This window comes from Chiloscyllium plagiosum, chromosome 36 (genome assembly GCF_004010195.1).
Source record: "Chiloscyllium plagiosum isolate BGI_BamShark_2017 chromosome 36, ASM401019v2, whole genome shotgun sequence".
NCBI lineage: Eukaryota > Metazoa > Chordata > Chondrichthyes > Orectolobiformes > Hemiscylliidae > Chiloscyllium > Chiloscyllium plagiosum.
In genome coordinates this window covers 16065418-16083857 of record NC_057745.1, presented here as the reverse complement: position 1 = coordinate 16083857, position 18440 = coordinate 16065418, and the positions used below count along the sequence as shown (strand labels likewise).

Sequence of the window (18440 nt, the reverse complement as noted above, 5' to 3'; positions counted from 1 at the left end):
AAGAATAGCTCTAATGTAATGAAGGATATACTAAGTCCCAAACGATTAACTGTGATAGAGAACTGTCTAGTCAGAGGCACAGTCAGACGTTTCTGCAGCTGGCAGTGAAAAATCAGAATGGTGTGTGGCCTCCCTGGATATCTCAGAGAGGGTACAGAATGTTTTCAAAGGGGAGAGGGACCAGCAGGATGTCATTGTACACATTGGAACTAACAACATTGGAAGGGAAAAGGACAAGGTTCTGAGGAGAGAATGTAGGACGTTAGGCAGGAATTTAAAAAGGAGGTTCTTGAGGGTAGTAATATCTGAATTACTCCAAGTGCTATGAGCTAGTGAGGGTAGGAATAGGAGGATAGAGCAGATGAATACGTGGCTGAGGAGCTGGTATAGGGGAGAAGGGTTTTTGGATAGATTATGCCTGATTTAGCTTCTGATTTCCATATATCTTTTTATTAAAATTCATATTCCTTGATACTTGACCTTCTTGTCACAAGCAACAATTAGGTATAGATATTTTTGAATCATTTGAATCTCTTCTGGGTAGAAGTTGCCTACATAAGAAGGACAGATTGCACCTAACTTGGAAGGGGACTAATATACTGGCGGGGAGATTTGCTAGAGCTGATTGATAGGATTTAAGCTAATTAGTAAGGGGAAGGGAGATGGGACCCAGGGAGATAGTGAAGAAAGAGATCAGTTTGAGACTGATGCGTAGGGAAAAGTTGCAAGTCAAACAGTCAGGGCAGGCAGGAACAAAGCAGAGAACAAGGTAAGACGGATAAATTAGACTGCATTTATTTCAAGGCAAGAAGCCTAACAGGGTAGCAGATGAACTCAGGGCATGATTAGGAACATGGCACAGGGATATCATTAGCAATTACAGAAACGTGGCTCTTCGTGTTCCAGGGTATAAGTGCTACAGGAAGGATAGAAATGAGGACAAGAGCGGAGAGGGACTGGTGTTTCTGATAAAGGATAGCATTACACCTGTACTGAGGGAAGATATACCTGGGAATATGTCCAGGAAAGTTATTTGGATGGAACTGAGAAATAAGAAATGGATGATTACCTTATTAGGATTGTACTATAGACCCCCACCCCTTTCCACCCCATTAGTCAGTGGGAAATTGAGAAACAAATTTGTAAGGAGATCTCAGTTATCTGTAAGAATAATAGGATGGTTATAGTAGGGGATTTTAACTTTCCAAACATAGATTGGGACTGCCATAGTGTTAAGGGTTTAGATGGAGAGGAATTTGTTAAGTGTTTACAAAGAAATTTTCAGATTCAGTATGTGGATATTCCTACTAGAGAAGGTGCAAAACTTGACCTTCTCTTGGGAAATAAGGCAGAGAGGTGACTGAGTTGTCAGTGGGGGAACACTTTGGGGCTAGTGACCATAATCTTATTAGTGTTAAAATAGTGATGGAACAGAATAGACCGGATCTAAAAGCTGAAGTTCTAAATTGGAGGATGGCCAGTTTGGACAATATGAAGCAAGAACTTTCGAAAGCTGATTGGGGCAGATGTTCACAGGTAAAGGGATGGGTATAAAATGGGAAGCCTTCAAAAATGAGATAACGAGAGTCCAGAGCCAGTAGATACCTGTTAGGATGAAAGGAAAGGCTGGTAGGTATAGGGAATGCTGGATGACTAGAAAAATTGAGGTTTTTTAGTTAAGAAAAAGAAGGAAGCATATGTCAGGTGTAGACAGCAGAGATCTAGTGAATCCTTAGAAGAGTATAAAAGGGAAATCAGGAGGGAAAAAAGGGGACAAGAGATAGCTTTGGTAAATAGGGTTAAGGAGAATACAAAGGGGTTTTATAAATACATTAATGACAAAAGGGTAACTAGGAAGAGAATAGAACCCCTCAAAGATCAGCAAGGCACCTACATGTGGAACCACAGGAGATGGGGAAGATACTAAACGAGCATTTTGCATCAATGTTTGCTGAGGAGACGGATATGGAAAATATAGAGCATGGTGAAATAGTAAATAGTGACATCTTGAAAAATATCCATCTTTCAGAGGAGGAAGTGCTAGATGTCTTAAAATGCACAAAGGTGGATAAATCCCCAAGACCTGATCAGGTGTACCTCTGAACTCTGTGGGAAGCTAGGGAAGTGATTACTAGGCCCCTTGCTGAAATATTTGTATCATCAATAGTCACAGGCGAGGTGCAGGAGGACTGGAGGTTGGCTAACGTGGTGCCAGTATTTAAGAAAGGTGATAAGGAAAAGCCAGGGAACTATACACCAAGGAACCTGACGTCAGCGGTGGGCAAATTGTTGGAGGGAATTCTGAGGGACAGGATTTACACATATTTGGAAAGGCAAGGATTAGGGATTGTCAACATGGCTTTGTGCGTGGTAAATCATGTCTCACCAGCTTGATTGAGTTTTTTTGAAGGAGTAACAAAGAGGATTAATGAGGATAAAGTGGTGGATGTGATCTATATAGACGTCAGTATGGTGTTGAATAAAGTTCCTCATGGTAGACTGGTTAGCAAGGTTAGATCACATGTAATAAAAGCTATTGGGAACTAGCTATTTGGATACAGAACTGGCTCAAAGTTTGAAGACAGAGGGTGGAGGTGGAGGGTTGATTTTCAGACTGGAGGCCTGTGATCAATGGAGTGTCACAAGGATCGGTGCTGACTCCACTACTTTTTGTCATTTATATAAATGATTTGGATGTGAGCATAAGAGATATAGTTAGGAAGTTTGCAGATGACACCAAAATTGGAGGTGTATTGGACAGCAAAGAAGGTTACCTCAGATTACAATGGGATCTTGATCAGATGGGCCAATGGGTTGAGGAGTGGCAGATGGAGTTTTAATTTAGATAAATGGGAGGTGCTGCATTTTTGAAAGGCGAATCAGGGCAAGACTTATACACTTAATGGTAAGGTCCTTGGGAGTGTTGCTAAACAAAGAGACTTTGGAGTGCAAGTTCATCATTCCTTGAAAGTGGAGTCACAGGTCAATAGGATAGTGAAGAAGGCATTTGGCATGTTTGCCCTTATTGATCAATGCATTGAATATAGAAGTTGGGAGGTCATGTTGCGGCTGTACAGGATATTGCTTAGGCCACCTCTGAAGTATTGTGCGCAATTCTGGTCTCCCTCCTTTCGGAACGATGTTGTGAAACTTGAAAGGGTTCAGAAAAGATTTGCAACAATGTTGCTCGAGTTGGAGGGGTTGAACAATAGGCAGAGGCTGATTGGACTGAGGCTGTTTTGTCTGGAGCATGAGAGGTTTGGGGTGACCTTATAGAGGTTTATAAAATCAAGAGGGGCATGGAGAGGGTAAAAAGATAAGTCCAGAACTAGAAATGGAAAAGATATGAAAGGAACCTAAGGAGCAACATTTCCACACAGGGGTGGTGTGTGTATGGAATGAGCTGCCAAAGAAAGTGGTGGAGGCTAGTAGAATTACAACATTTAAAAGGCATCTGAATGGGTATATGAATAGGAAAGGTTTAGAAGGATATGGGCCAAATGCTGGCAAATGGGACTAGATTAGGTTAGAATATCTAGTCGGCAGGGACGAGTTGGACAGAAGGGTCTGTTTCCATGCTATAGATCTCAAAAATTCTATGACTATTGAACTACAACCTGGTGTTGTGTGACTTCCACCCAGTCCAACACCAGCACCTCCACATCATGCACGTGATTGTACTGTGGGAAGAAACCCATGCAGACACAGGGGGGAGAATGTGCAAACTCCACACAGACAGTCGCTTGAGGCTGGAATCAAACCTGAGTCTTGGTAGTGTGAGGCAGCAGTGCTAACCGCTTATCATCAGTTGTTGAACTGTTTTGGATTTAAATCAAGGATACTGCGGAAGAATGTGCTATAATCTCAATAGGAAACATTTTTTAAAGTGAAAGCATTAGTTTGAATTGAAGTTGTAGTCTTTTGGGGAATCTTCCAATCAGCATTATCTACGTAAGGTCCTGGCCATCATTTGGAGAGAAATCATCACTGAGTGTTAGACATGATTGACCAGAGGCAGAGACAGGACAGAGAGATCACTGAGGATGAAAGGATACATATTTAATGTCATAGAGATGTACAGCATGGAAACAGGCCTCTCAGTCCAACTCGTCCTTGCCAACCAGATACCTTGAATTAATTTAGTCCCATTTGCCAGCATTTGGCCCATGTCCCTCTAAACCCTTTCTATTCATAAACCCACCTAGATGTCTTGTAAATGTTGTAAATGTACTAGCCTCCGCCACTTCCTCTGGCAGCTCATTCCATACACACACCACCCTCTGTGAGAAAAAGTTGCCATTTAGGTCCCTTTTCTATCTTGTCCCTCTCACCTTAAAGCTATGCCCTCCAGCTTTGGACATGCCCACCCTGGGAAATGTCCTTGTCTACTTACCCTGTCCGTCATGATTTTATAAACCCCTGTAAGGTCACTCTTGAGCCTCTGACACTCCCGGGAAAAGAGCCTCAGTCTATTCAACTTCTCCCTCCAACCCTGACAACACATTTGTACATCTTTTCTGAACCCTTTCAAGTTTCACGACATCCTTCCTATAGCAGAGAGACCAGAATTGCACATAGTATTCCAATAGTGGCTTAATAAGTGTGTCAGTCCTGTCCTAATTTGCCTTTCCAAAATGCAGCACCTCATTTATCTAAATTAAACTCCATCTGCCACTCCTCAGGCCATTGGCACATCTGATCAAGATCCCGTTGTACTTTGAGGTAACCTTCTTTGCTGTCCACCACACCTCCGATTTTGGTGTCACTAGCGAACTTACTAACCATACCTCCTATGTTCACATCCAAACTCTTTATATAAATGATGAAAAGCAGTTTTTCACCTCTCAGCTGTTTGCCTTGCCAGAGTAGCAGTTGAAAGGATACTATCAGATGTGAAAGGAGGACCGTGTCATCCAAAGAAGACCTGGGAAGGTACATTTAAAGATTCCACGAGGAATTTCACTCGGGTTTGGGCAGTTTGTCTCAGTTGGCAAGAAGGCCAGTGTGAATCAGATTGATGCCAACAGCATGAGGTTCAATTCCTGTTCTGGTTGGGATGAATTTGGGCCCTGAGTTCTTGCCCTGCCTATGGTGGAGGTCTTGGTATTATTCAGGCATGTTGATCTTTCCCTATTTCCATCTCTTTAAATTTCAAAGAATGCTGTCACACAGTATGGAGTGTACTAACCTGTGACGGCTGTTTGAAAGACTTGTCCAATTAGTCCTGCTGTTCTGCTGTTTATCCTTTCGCTTGCAAACGTTTCCTGTTTATTATCCATCCGATTCCCTGTTGAAAGTTTCAATTGAATCTTCTTCTACTACCCTCATAGACAGCACATTCCAGATCATAACTTGCTACATTTTAAAATATATTGTCAGCTCCATCTGGTATATTTGCCAATTCTTTGAAGCCTGTGTCCTTTCCATACCAATCTCTCTGCCAGTGGATAAAGTCCCTCCTTATTTGTTGTGTCAAGACCCTTCATAATGCTGAACTCTGAAATCCCCCTTGACCTTCCCTTCTGTGAGGAGAAAAAGTTTCCCTCATCTGTAACTGAAAGCTTTCTGGTATTACCTCTCGACATTGTCCTCCACAAGGCTCTGACATTCAGCCTGAAATGTGGAGCCCAAAACTGATGCAATACTCAGACTAAAGTCTAAAATATATTTTGTAAATGTTTAGGATAATTCCTTTCAATCCACCATACGTGCACTTGCCCACTCCCAACACTGGTGCGTTTCTTATTGTACATGATAAAATGCTATGCATAATAATGATAAAGTTGTCTCATAAAGTTATGTGCACAAAGTAATGGGTTAATGTCATGTGTGGGCCTGAAGGCATATTTATAGCATCATAAAACTTAAATTCCTGCAGCCATTTTTCTGAAGCAGCCACAAGGGACACTGGGTGTCAGCAGACACTGGCTTTTCTGAATAGCTTTCCAAGGGCCTCTTTATGGACTAATCAAAATAGGCTACAAACAAAAAACTTCGTAAAACTGGCACAGTGTTCACTCTGGTCATTTATACCTCTACTTATCCCAGGGAAAGCCTGTTCCCTTCCTGCCACCAGAATCCTACAACTTCCAGTTTGTGTCTATCATGACCACTAAATGTGCCCACCACACGAGCAATGAACTATAAGATTAATACAGGTCTTATAGGCCCCTTGTACCTTTTAATTTGTAAAGCCTGAAGTTCAAACAAATCAGCAGTCAAGTTTCTTCTGTAAACAGGTTAAAGCTTAATTTATTTCAAACTATTACTAAATGATCTTTATGAATGAAGTTATTAATTAAAGATTACAGAGACCAAGATTAGGACAAGTACTTACATGACAAAAGAATACTTTGAGGAGAGGGTCCCTCTAAGTCTCTGTGGTGTATCATTGGAGTCTGTTGCTTGAATTCTCTGTTGCCAAAGAAAGGAGATTAACCATAAGACCATAAGACATAGGAGTGGAAATAAGGCCATTTGGCCCATCGAGTCCACTCTGCCATTTAATCATGGCTGATGGGCATTTCAAAGCTGAAAATGTGTTGCTGGAAAAATGCAGCAGGTCAGGCAGCATCCAAGGGCATTTCAACTCCACTTAGCTGCACTCTCTCCATCTCCCTTAATTCCTTGCGAGATCAAGAATTTATCAATCTCTGCCTTGAAGACATTTAACGTCCCGGCCTCCACTGCGCTCCGTGGCAATGAATTCCACAGGCCCACCACTCTCTGGCTGAAGAAATGTCTCCTCATTTCCATTCTAAATTGACCCTCTCTAATTCTAAGGCTCTGCCCATGGGTCCTAGTCTCCCCGCCTAATGGAAACAAATTCCCAGCATCCACCCTTTCTTGCATTATCTTGTAAGTTTCTATTAGATCTCCCCACAACCTACTAAACTCTAATGAATACAATCCCAGGATCCTCAGCCGTTCATCATTAACACTTGAAGTCAGTTCCTGCACCTCCAATGGCTTCTCTCGGCATATAGTTCATGTATCCATGTTCAGGTGAGCCGTTAGGAGAGCAACTTTTGAGAAGGGGAATGTTTTCTTGTTCTTCACTAGTTTTACAGTTTCAACACTTTCATGCTGCCTGACTTTCCTTCAGAAAACAGAACAATACAGTATTCCATATACATTTTATCTCAGCCTTCCCTCAGTCATAACACCCCTCTGAGGGCGGTTCGCAAAGCTTTCTTCTTTGAGATCTGCACCACTTTTTAAATAGAATTCAAAGTTCAAAAATGTGCTGTGTTAATTTTGAGGAATCTAGGATTTTACAACACAAAGGAGGCAATTGAGCTAAGTCATTCTGAAATTCTTCCTTCCTTCTCCTCTTTCTCTCCAAAGTTTGAATTCTCACACCTCTGCTGTCTGTTTCTAAACTCTCACTATCTCAAGGGTCTGTACATGGCTGCGCTTATCTGCATCAACATTCAACTGCTAATTATCAGTAAATTGTCTTTCTGCCGTTAAGATCATTTTTTTTATCATTGTTGCCATCTGACTTCTGAAACCTGAATTGGAATATATTTGTTCTCAGGATGGCTCAGGTGGCTCAGTGGTTAGCACTGCTGCCTCACAGCACCAGGGTCCCAGGTTCGATTCCAGCCTGAGGTGACTGTCTGTGTGGAGTTTGCACATTCTCCTCGTGTCTGCGTGGGTTTCCTCCAGGTGCTCCGGTTTCCTCCCACAGTCCAAAGATGTGCAGGTTAGGTGAATTGGCCATGCTAAATTGCCCATAGTGTTAGGTGCATTAGTCAGAGGGGAAATGGGTCTGGGTGGGTTACTCTTTGGAGGGTCGGTGTGGACTGGTTGGGCCGAAGGGCCTGTTTCCACACTGTAGGGAATCTAAGCAAGTTATGTTGCCTGAACTATATTTGTGCATCAGATTGATGGAAGATCTGTAGTACTGTACGTATATTTTGAGTATTCCACTGTTGTTATGATAATCAAATTGCCAAAAGTTTCTACTGTTTACAGACCTTGACCAGGTACACTGACATTTATCAGCACTGTTGTCAAGCTGAGATTGAAAGCACCCAGCAACGTGAATCTCCATTGTAAACTATTGAGTCATGTTGTAGGTGGATATGAGTTTTGATTTAGAATAAAATTGTTACATCTTTTGTTGGAGCAACTGCAGTGATGGAAATTAATTTAAGTCATGAAAAAGCACTGTAATGGTTATTCCAAATCTTAGTGAAGTCATTATTTATTTGACATACAAAAAGGAAGGAAGTGTAGGAGATTGGCACAAGTTTCTGAGGGGCTTTGTTTCTGAACATGGGGAAATTTAGATTCACCTTAATAATTTACCTTAGAGTTCTCAAATTGGTTGAACATGGGATTGATAGAATGACCCTTTTTTAATTTGTGATGTTAAGAAAAAGGAATCTTGCATGCTTTGGGAGGGGTATGTTGGCATTCTAGGGCATGTTAACATAAAAAAGGAGGAGATGTTTGGCACTTTGAGAAGCATTAAGCTAGATTAAGTCCCCAGTGCCTGGTGTGATCTATCCTAGAATGCTAAGAGAGGCAGGTGAGGAAACTGCATTCTCTTTAGTCACAGGAGAAGACCCAGAGGACTGGAATTAGACAACATTGTTATTTTGTTTAAGAAGGACAAAGAGATAATCTGGGAAATTAAAAGCTGGAGAATATGATATCAGTGGGAGGAACTGATCAGAGAAGACTCTTAGGAATAGGATTTACTCATATTTGTAAAAAATCTGGTCTTATTAACCATAGGCAACATGGCTTTGTGAAGGGAAGGTGGTGTATCACAAACTTGATGAGCTTTTTTGAGGAAGTGACAAAGACGATTGATGAGAGCAGGGCAGTGGATGTTAGCTATATGAATTTTTAGCAAGGCCTTTGACAAGGTCACTCATGGCAGGGTGATACAAAAGGTGAAGTCACACGGGATCTGTGGTTAGTTGGTAAGATGAACACAGAACTGACCTAGTCATAGAAGACAGAGAGTAGCTCTGGAAGGGCATTTTTCTGACTGGAGATCTGTAACCAGTGGTCTTCTATTGAGGTCAGTGCTGGGAGCCCAGTTGTTTGTAATATATATATAAATGATTTGGCAGAGATTGTAGGTGGCCTAACAAGTAAGTTTGTGGACAACACATAGAGTGGGGGAGCTGTGGATAGTGAGGAGGATTATCAGAGGATACAAAAAGATAGGCTGGAGACTTGGGCAGAGAAATGACAGATGAAGTTAAATGCAGACAAATGTGAGGTGATGCATTTGGGCGATCTAATGTGGGAGGAAACTATACAGTAAATAGCAGGAGTCTTCATAGCATCAACATCCAGAGGGATCTAAGTATACTGGTCAACAGCTCCTTGAATGTGGCAACACAAGTGGGTAAGGTGGTCAAGGAGACATATGGCAAGCTTGCTTTCATTAGTTGGGACATAGAGTATAAAAATTGGCAAGTCATGTTGCAACTGTGTAGAACTTCAGTTAGGCTACATTTGAAGTATTATGCACTGTTCTGGTTGCTATACTACCAGAAAGGTGTGGAGACTTTGGAGAGACTGCAGAAACAGTTTACCAGGATGTTACCTGGTTTGGAGGATATTAACTGTGAGGAGAGTTTGAACAGACTTTGTTTATTTTCACTTGAATGTCAAAGGAAGAGTGATGACCTGATGGAAGTTGACAAAATTATCAGACGCGTGGATAGTTGGAGTCTTTTTCCCTGGCTCAAAATGTCTATTACTAGCAGACATAGGTTGAAGATGATAGGGGTAAGTTTAAAATAGATGTGGGAGATGGGTTTTTTTAAACAGAAGGTGGTAAGTGCCTGGGAATGCGCTACCTGAGGAGGTGTGAGAGGCAAATACAATAGCAATTTTTAAGAAGCTTTTTGTCATATATATGAATAGGCAGAGAATAGGGGGATACAGTTAGTGTAGAGGCAAATGGTTTTTAATTTAGAATGGCATCATGTGTTGGCGCAGGTTGGAGGGTCAAAGGGCCTGCTCTTGTACAGTATTGTTCTTTGTTTTTTGTTTACATCACTGTGGATGAATTGACTAGACTACATTTGAAAAAAAAAACTAACTATTTAAATAATTTCTTTCATAATTTAACCACAAGCAAATTTTGACTTGATGTATTGTTAACCATCCAGTTTTGTTCACCTACATTTCCAAACTGTATTTCAAACTCTTCAAAGAAGTTCAGTATTGGGGAATGTTTTCAGTGCAAAATACTTGGCTACACAATTACAATCTTCCTCGTAACCAAGCTGTTCCAGTAAAGTTACAACGCTGGTATCTTCCCAACAAAGTGGAAAAATGCCCAATTATGTTCTGTACATAAAAAACAAAACAAATCCAACCCAGCCAATTTCCAGCCCATCAGTCTACTCTCAATCATCAGTAAAGTGATGAAAGAGTCATCAACAGCACTGCTCAGCAATAACCTGCTGAGTGATGCTCAGTTTGGATTACACCAGGGCGGCTCAGCTCCTGACCTCATTACAGTCTTGATTCAACCCTGGACAATAGAGCTGAATTCCGGATATGAAGTTAGGGTGACTGCATTTGACCATACATGGTATCAAGGAGCTCATAGCCAAACTCGAGTCAGTGGAATCAGAGGAAAACGTCTTCATTAGTTGGACTCATACCTGGCACATAGGAAGGTGCTTGTGTTTGTGGGAAGTCAGTCATCTCGGCTCCAGGACGTCTCTGCAGGGGTTCCTCAGCATAGCGTCCTTGGCCCAACCATCTTCAGCTGCTTTTCAATGACCTTCCCTCCATCATAACATCAGAAGTGGGGATGCTCGTCAATGATTGCACAATGTTCAGCACCATTCACGACTCCTCAGATACTGAAGCAGTTCATGTTCAAAAGCAGCAAGGCCTGGATAATACAAGTGGTAAGTAATTTTAACACCACATAGATGCCAGGTAATTACCGTCTTTATCAAAAGAGAATCTAATCATTGTCCCTTGACATTCAATGGCATTACTACCTCTGACTCCTGCACCCCCCAACATTCCAGGAGTTACCATTCTCAGAAGCTGGACTGGACTAGCTATATAAATACAGTGGCTACAAGAACAGGTCAGAGGCTAGGAATCCTGCAGTGAATAATTAGACTCCTGATTTTCCAAAGCCTATCCACCATCTTCAAAACATAAGTCAGGAATGTGATGAAATACTGTCCAAATGTTTGGATGAATGCAGCTGCAACAACACTCTGGAAGCTTTGCACCATCCAGGTTAAAGCAACTTGCACTACATCCACAATCTCCACATTCACAACTCTAGCACCAACACTCAGCAGCAGTAGTGTACCCTTTGCAGAGGTACTGCAGAAATTCACCTCGGACTCCTTAGACAGCACCATCCAAAACTACAATAATTTCTATCCGGCAGGGCCAGGGTAGCGGATATATAGACACACCAGCACTGCCAAGCCATTCAAAATCCTCGCTTGGAAATATATCCTTCAGCGTTGCTGGGTTAAAACCCTGGAGCTCCCTATCTAACAGCGTTAAGGAGGTATCTGCACCAAATGGATGACAACAGTTCAAGAAGGCAGCTCAATACCACCTTCTCAAGGGAAATCAGGAATGGGCAATAAATGTTGATTGAGCCAACATTACCCACATCCCATGTATTAATGAAACAAAATCATAGCTTGAATGTGATTACGTTTGTGCTAGTCTCTGGAGAATTGCTGTTTACGGGGACTTCTGTTTTACTTCAGATTGGCATTTTGGAGATCAGTGCTTCTGAATCATAGAGACACCCAATTATCAACTGACACTGACCTATTTCATGAATATTTCTGTTTGCTTAACCAAGGTTTCTCAGCTTGGTGACCTCTAGCCAGTTTCTGGACCACCTCTGGAATTCTCTCCAAAGATAGCCCTTGGCCCCCTATATGTCCCACCTGATGCCAGCACAGCAGCCCTGCTTGCAAGGGAAAAGCTGATACCTTGAACAAGTTGAAAACTAATGAATATTAACCTCCCTCAATTAGGACAATTTCACACTCCAGTTTACTGTGACTTTATTTTGAAATGACTCCTTTGAATAGCTAAATGGATTTGATTAGTTGTTTATCTGCATTTTAATGTACTCAAGAATGGTAGATCCCATTTAAAATTGACTCTGAAGAGATCAAGTACATTGTATTCCTTGTGTAGATTCATTTTAATTCACTGTAGTGTAATTTGTCATCATTAATGTCAACTCTGAAACAAACTGTTTGTGTCAATACAATGGTAACTGATCTTTTGAAAGTGAGGTTTTAAGTTTTCAGTTGCAAATCTGTCTGCTCATTCAGTAGGATTGAGAAAGGATGCTTGCACTGATTTGAGGTATGAAAAAGAGTGGCTTATTATAAGTTAGTTAATTCTGAATGCAATAGCACATAAGATAAAACGTTGCTATATATTGACTTTTTTTTCCTGTTACATTGAATTGAAATTCAGATTCTGGTCAGCGGAGTTTCTACCTTAGTCACCTTTTATTCAGTTTTATTTTAGTTATATCCCTGATAAAATGTTTATTAGTTATTTTCATTGTGATATACTCATTTTAGTTGTAGATGAATAAAGCTGTTTGCTTAGCAGTATTTGATATTATGTTTCCTTTACAGTTACCTTTTTTACATTAATCCATGGGTGCATAGTCCTGGAATAGAAATCCGTTTTCAGGGTCTACTTCAAGGAAGTCGATATCTTGAATGCATGTTTGCAGTGGGGAGTCTTGTTTGCCAACAGTGTGTTAGAAATTTTCCAATATTTAATGCTGCACTACAGGGTACAATCAAATAACAAGCCACAAGCACTTGAAATTGGGAACAATGTGAAATGCTGCTGGTAGACTATATTGCTAATCCTGGATGTTCTATACAGTTATGATGGAAGTATTTTTACCAAGAGCATATAGTCTAAAATGAATGAAATTTGTAGGTTTGCCCCAGACTGAAGATTGTACAATTGGCACGATTGTTATACAACATTGGTCTTTCTTATGTTCCAGAAAACCGGTATTGTTAGCATCCATACCACCAAAAAAGGTTTCTTCTGCTCTCGAATTGCAGCAGAGTTTTAAATGTGTGTACAAAGAACTTGCTAATAGTTTCACTACAAGTGGCAAACAGGCGATGTCCCCAATGACATTGATTCAGTGCTACTAAATTAATTGCAAGTCAGTAGTCTACTCAGTCAATTGCAAATTGACTTGGTCGATTTTCTCCTAAAAGGTAATGACAAATGGTTAGTGTGATCCTTACTCCTTGTGTTTCTACGTTTCATCAAAGTAACACGGTTGTGTACCAAAATATTCTACCACAAAAACAAGCTTGAGAGTATATATGAGCATATTGGTTCCTCTTTGAAGATGGCAAGCGTTATTGCAGGTGACCAAGTATCCTTTAAACTACATAAAGACATCTATTATTGATGCTGTTTTCTGGAGATCACCATGTGGCTGCATGGACCACGCCTTCCTTATATCCCAAACATCGGATAGTGTGCCTGTACTTGATCACAATTCCTTCAGTTTTAGAATACACATGGACAAAGACAAGAGTGGAAATAAAGGAATAGTGTTACATTTGCAGGAAGGCCAACTATACCAAAGTTTGGCAATATAGATTGGGAGCAGCTGTTTGAAGGGAAATCCGCATTCGATATGTGTGAGGCTTTTAAAGAGAGGTTGATTAGAGTTCAGGAGAGATCTGTTCCTGTGAGATAGAAATGGCAAGATTAGTGAACCATGGATGACCAGTGAAATTGTGAGACTAGCTAAGAGGAAAAAGGATGCATAAGGTCTAGGGCCTGATGATAGATGAAGCTTTGGAAGAATCAGGCAACTCTCTCTGTGTGGAGTTTGTACACTCTCCCCATGTCTGCGTGGGTTTCCTCGGGGTGCTCCGGTTTCCTCCCACAATCCAACAATGTGCAGGTTAGGTGGATTGGCCATGCTAAATTGCCCATAGTGGTAGGTGAAGGGGTAAATGTAGGGGAATGGGTCTGGGTGGGTTGCGCTTCGGCGGGTCGGTGTGGACTTGTTGGGCCGAAGGGCCTGTTTCCACACTGTAAGTAAGTAATCTAATCTATTCTAATATCGGGAATAAGGGACCAATCTGAGACGAGGAATTAAGAGGGCTAAAAATATATCCTTGGTGAGCAGGGTTAAGGAAAACCCCAAAACCTTTTATTCATATATAAGGAGCAAGAGGGTAACTAGGGAAAGGGTTGGCCCACTCAAGGACAAAGGAGAAAAGATATGCATGGAGTCAGAGAAAATAGGTGAGATTCTTAATGAGTACTTTGTGTCAGTCTTAACCAAGGAGAGGGATATGGCGGATGTTGAGGTTAGGGATAGGTCTTTGATTACTCTAGGTCAGGTCAGTATAAGGAGGGAGGAAGTGTTATGTATTCGAAAAGGCATTAAGGTGGCATTAAGGTCCAAATGAGATCTATCCCAGGTTGATGGGGGAAGCGAAAGAGGAATTAGCTGTGGCTTTAACAGATATCTTTGCAGCTCCCTGGAACACAGGGGAGGTCCCAGAGGAGTGGAGAATTGCTAACATTGTCCCCTTGTTTAAGAAGGATAGCAGGGATAATCCAGGCAATTACAGACCTGTCAGCCTGACATCAGTGGTAGGAAAGCTTCTGGAGAAGATACAAAGGCTTAGGATATATACCCATTTGGAAGAAAATGGGCTTATCAGTGATAGGCAGCATGGTTTTGTGCAGGGAAGGTCATGTCTTCCAAACCTAATAGAATTCTTTGAAGAGGCGAAAAAATTGATTGATGAGGGAAGGGATGTAGATGTCATATACATGGACTTTAGCAAGGCGTTTAATAAGGTTACCCATGGTAGGCTGATGAAAAAGGTAAAGTCGCATGGAGTCCAGGGTGTTCTAGCTAGACGGCTAGAGAACTGGTTGGGCAACAGGAGACAGAGAGTAGTAGTGGAAGGATGCTTCTCAAAATGGAGATCTATGATCAGTGGTGTTCCATAGGGATCCATGCTGGGATCACTATTGCTTGTGATATACATAAATGATTTGGAAGAAGGTGTAGGTTGCCTCATTAACAAGTTTGTGGATGACACTAAGATTGGTGGAGTAACAGATAGTGAAGAGGACTAATGAATTTTGAGAAGATGTGTAGCTCAGGTTGAGGTTCTGGATGTAGGTTTGCTTGCTGAGCTGGAAGGTTCATTTTCAGACATTTTGTCACCATACTAGGTAACCATACTAGTCAAGAGGACTGGCAGAGAATACAGCAGAACATAGATAGATTGGAGTGTTGGGCAGAGAAATGGCAGATGGGATTCAATCCATATAAATGCAAGGTGATAAATTTTGGAATATCCAATTCAAGAGCAAACTATACAGTAAATGGAAAGGTCCTGGGGAACGTTAATGTACAGAGAGATCTGGGTGTTCAGGTCCATTGTTCCCTGAAGGTGGCAACACAGGTCAGTAGAGTGGTCAAGGAGGCATATGGCATGGTTTCCTTCATCAGACAGGGTATTGAGTACAAGAGTTGGCAGGTCATGTTGTAGTTGTATAAGACTTTGGTTCGGCCACATTTGGAATACAGCATACAGTTCTGGTTGCCACATTACCAAAAGGACGTGGATGCTTTGGACAGAGTGCAAAGAAGGTTCACCAGGATGTTGCCTGGTAAGGAGGGTGCTAGCTATGAGGAGAGGTTGAGTAGATTATTTTCATTGGAAAGAAAGAGGTTGAGGGAGGTGCCTGATTGAGGCCTACAAAATCGTGAGAGGTGTAGACAGGGTGGATAGCAAGAAGCTTTTTTCCCAGAGTGAGGGACTCAATTACTAGCGGTCATGAGTTCAAAGTGAGAGGGGAAAAGCTTAGGAGAGATATACGTGGAAAGCTCTTCACGCATAGGATGGTGGGTGCCTGGAAAGCGTTGCCAGCGGAGGTGGTAGGGGCAGGAACGATAGTGTCACTTAAGATGTATCGAGACAGATACATGAATGGGCAGGGAGCAGAGGTGTCCAGATCCTTAGAAAATAGCTGGCAGATTTAGATAGAGAATCTGAGTCAGTGCAGGCTTGGAGGGCCAAAGGGCCTGTTCCTGTGCTGTACTGTTCTTTGTTCTTTAATGTTTTGGCTGGCATTCCTAGGATATTCAAATCTATGTCACTGCTGGCATTCATTGCATTCGCTAGTTTTTGTGTTCATATTTTTATACAGTCTCAACTTATTAATGATGTGCTTCTGCTGTTAGAAACAAGTTGAGTTTCCTTGGCATTTTGCTCCTTTTGCTCATGGGATGTGGGTGTTACTGGCTAGGCCAGCATTTATTGCCCATCGTTAATTGTTCATCTTGAGCCACTGCAGTTCTTGCGGTGCAGTGACACCCACAGTTTGTTAGGAAGGGAATTCCAGGAAGTTGAGCGAACGACAGAATTGGAATAGTGATATAGTCCCAGGACATGGTGGTGTGTGCCATGGAGGGGAACTTGCAGGTAGCAGTGTTCCCATGTCAAGGCTTGGTAGTATTATTCCAGGCTTTCCAGCCGCTGATGTCACCCTTTTGTTATTCATTCATTCATTCATTCTTGAGGGATGGATGTCACTGGCCAGGCCACTATTTTAGGGCTGTTCTCTCAGTGGAGAGAGATGACTGGCAGTGATTCAACCTGAGGGTCACCACAGCTCAGGTGAGGGGAGAGGTTGAGATGGAAAACCCTTCTTGGTAACATTCAGCCATGCTATTGGCAGCATTCTGCTTTGCAAACCAGACATCTAGCCAACTGAGCTAACCACCCCCAAGTAGGAAGGTTTTTAATAATTTTTTTTCTGTATTCATTTCACGGGATGAGGGCGTCGCTGGCTAGGCAGCATTCATTACCCATCCCTAATTGCTCAGTGGGTGGTTAAGAGTCAATCACGTTGCTGTGGGTCTGGAGTCACATGTAGGCCAGACCAGGTAAGGATGGCATTAGTGAACCAGATTGGTTTTTCCAACAATTGGCAATGGATTCATAGTCCTCATTGGACACTTAATTCCAGATAAGTATTTGTTATGTCACTACACAAAGCGATCAGACCAACTCTTCCACCTCTTGTGTGTGACAAATTATCTCATAGCTATTTCCTAGAAAGCCTGTTCTAAATGGTTATGACAAAAATGTGTCATTCCTTCCTTCTTGCTCAGGTAGTTGTTAAGAGTTTCCTTGTACTTCTTACCACTGCGCTTGTTCATCTCATTCGTAATCAGCACACAATTTACAATCAGTTTGAAGTTGAAATGTGAGTGGACATGACTGATCTAACACTCATTCAGGTTTCAGCCGTGGTGTGGTATGGGGTCATTATAAGGATCTGTAAAATCAAATTTGAGGCAGCACTTGTATTGGAGTCCTTAGTACTGACAGGAATAAAGCATAGATGCATAAACTATAGCAACAATGGCAATATTTTCCTGGAAAAAAGAACCACATTGCCAATTAGTTTTGCCTGGCTGCACTAGGTCAAACACAAGAATGCCAAATTTCAACAGTCACAGCAATTTATACTACAGGAGAAAGGGGGCTACTTAGATGGCAAGTCCACTCTGATGTTATCATTTTATGTACCGCTCAGTAATTATTATAAAGCTTACGATCTATGAGAGAAAAGGACAGTCCATTCACATCCATAAGCGCACAGATGTCTTAACATCTTCCATGTTCCCTCAGTGGAGAGCATTTCTCGATTTTGTTTTAATTGTCTACTGTTACTTGTTTTGATATTGATTGAGAATATTTTAAAAACACACCGTTCACTGGCCTCTATTTCTCTCCACATTCTTCAGAGATAGGATTGTTCACGAGAACGGTGGCCGAAACTATGTTTTTAAGTGTGTGTTCAACGTTTTTTTTTATTGCTTTGACAGCTGCACACAACATGCACGACAGCAGCCCAGAGCCGGCAAAGCACCAAGAACCTGAGGATGTGCCTGACAGACGTGCCTTTGAGGAGTCGGACAGTCCAGGTGAAAACCCTTCAAAGATAAATGCGAAATGCAGTGACAAATATGACATGAGGTTGACTGCGGAAGCAGAGAGCACCTTGACATCTTCATGTCCCTGCGACTGCAGTAAAGCACAGCAGAACGTAGACATCTAATTCTGGACGGTCAAAGGCGACTTACATCTCTAACCATTTGTTTTTGCAATTCTCCATTTTGCTTCCCCTCTATTCTGCAAACTGGGCTTTCTCAAGTCCCTATATACTCTGTGCCCGATTCATTTATTTTATATACGGGCTGTTTATAAATATATATATATATATATATATATTTGATTCATCCTCTCTAAGGCCTGTCAAACTAGCAAAGAGATTTCCAAATCTTGCAGCCAATTCTGACAGGGGGCAGCTGCAAAGACTTCCCCAATCCATCCCAAAGGAGCCCGGCTGAGATTTAA

At 41.7% G+C, this 18440-nt stretch overlaps 1 protein-coding gene across 1 annotated transcript in view; it reads left to right on the top strand.

Moving 5' to 3' along the window:
• LOC122540993 (WD repeat-containing protein 72-like) overlaps nucleotides 1-18440 on the top strand; it is a 298233-nt gene that overhangs the window by 265776 nt on the left and 14017 nt on the right. The window contains exon 19 of the mRNA XM_043677401.1: nucleotides 17909-18007. Within this exon, the coding sequence (XP_043533336.1) occupies nucleotides 17909-18007 (99 nt within the window). The remainder of the gene's footprint in view (nucleotides 1-17908; nucleotides 18008-18440) is intronic.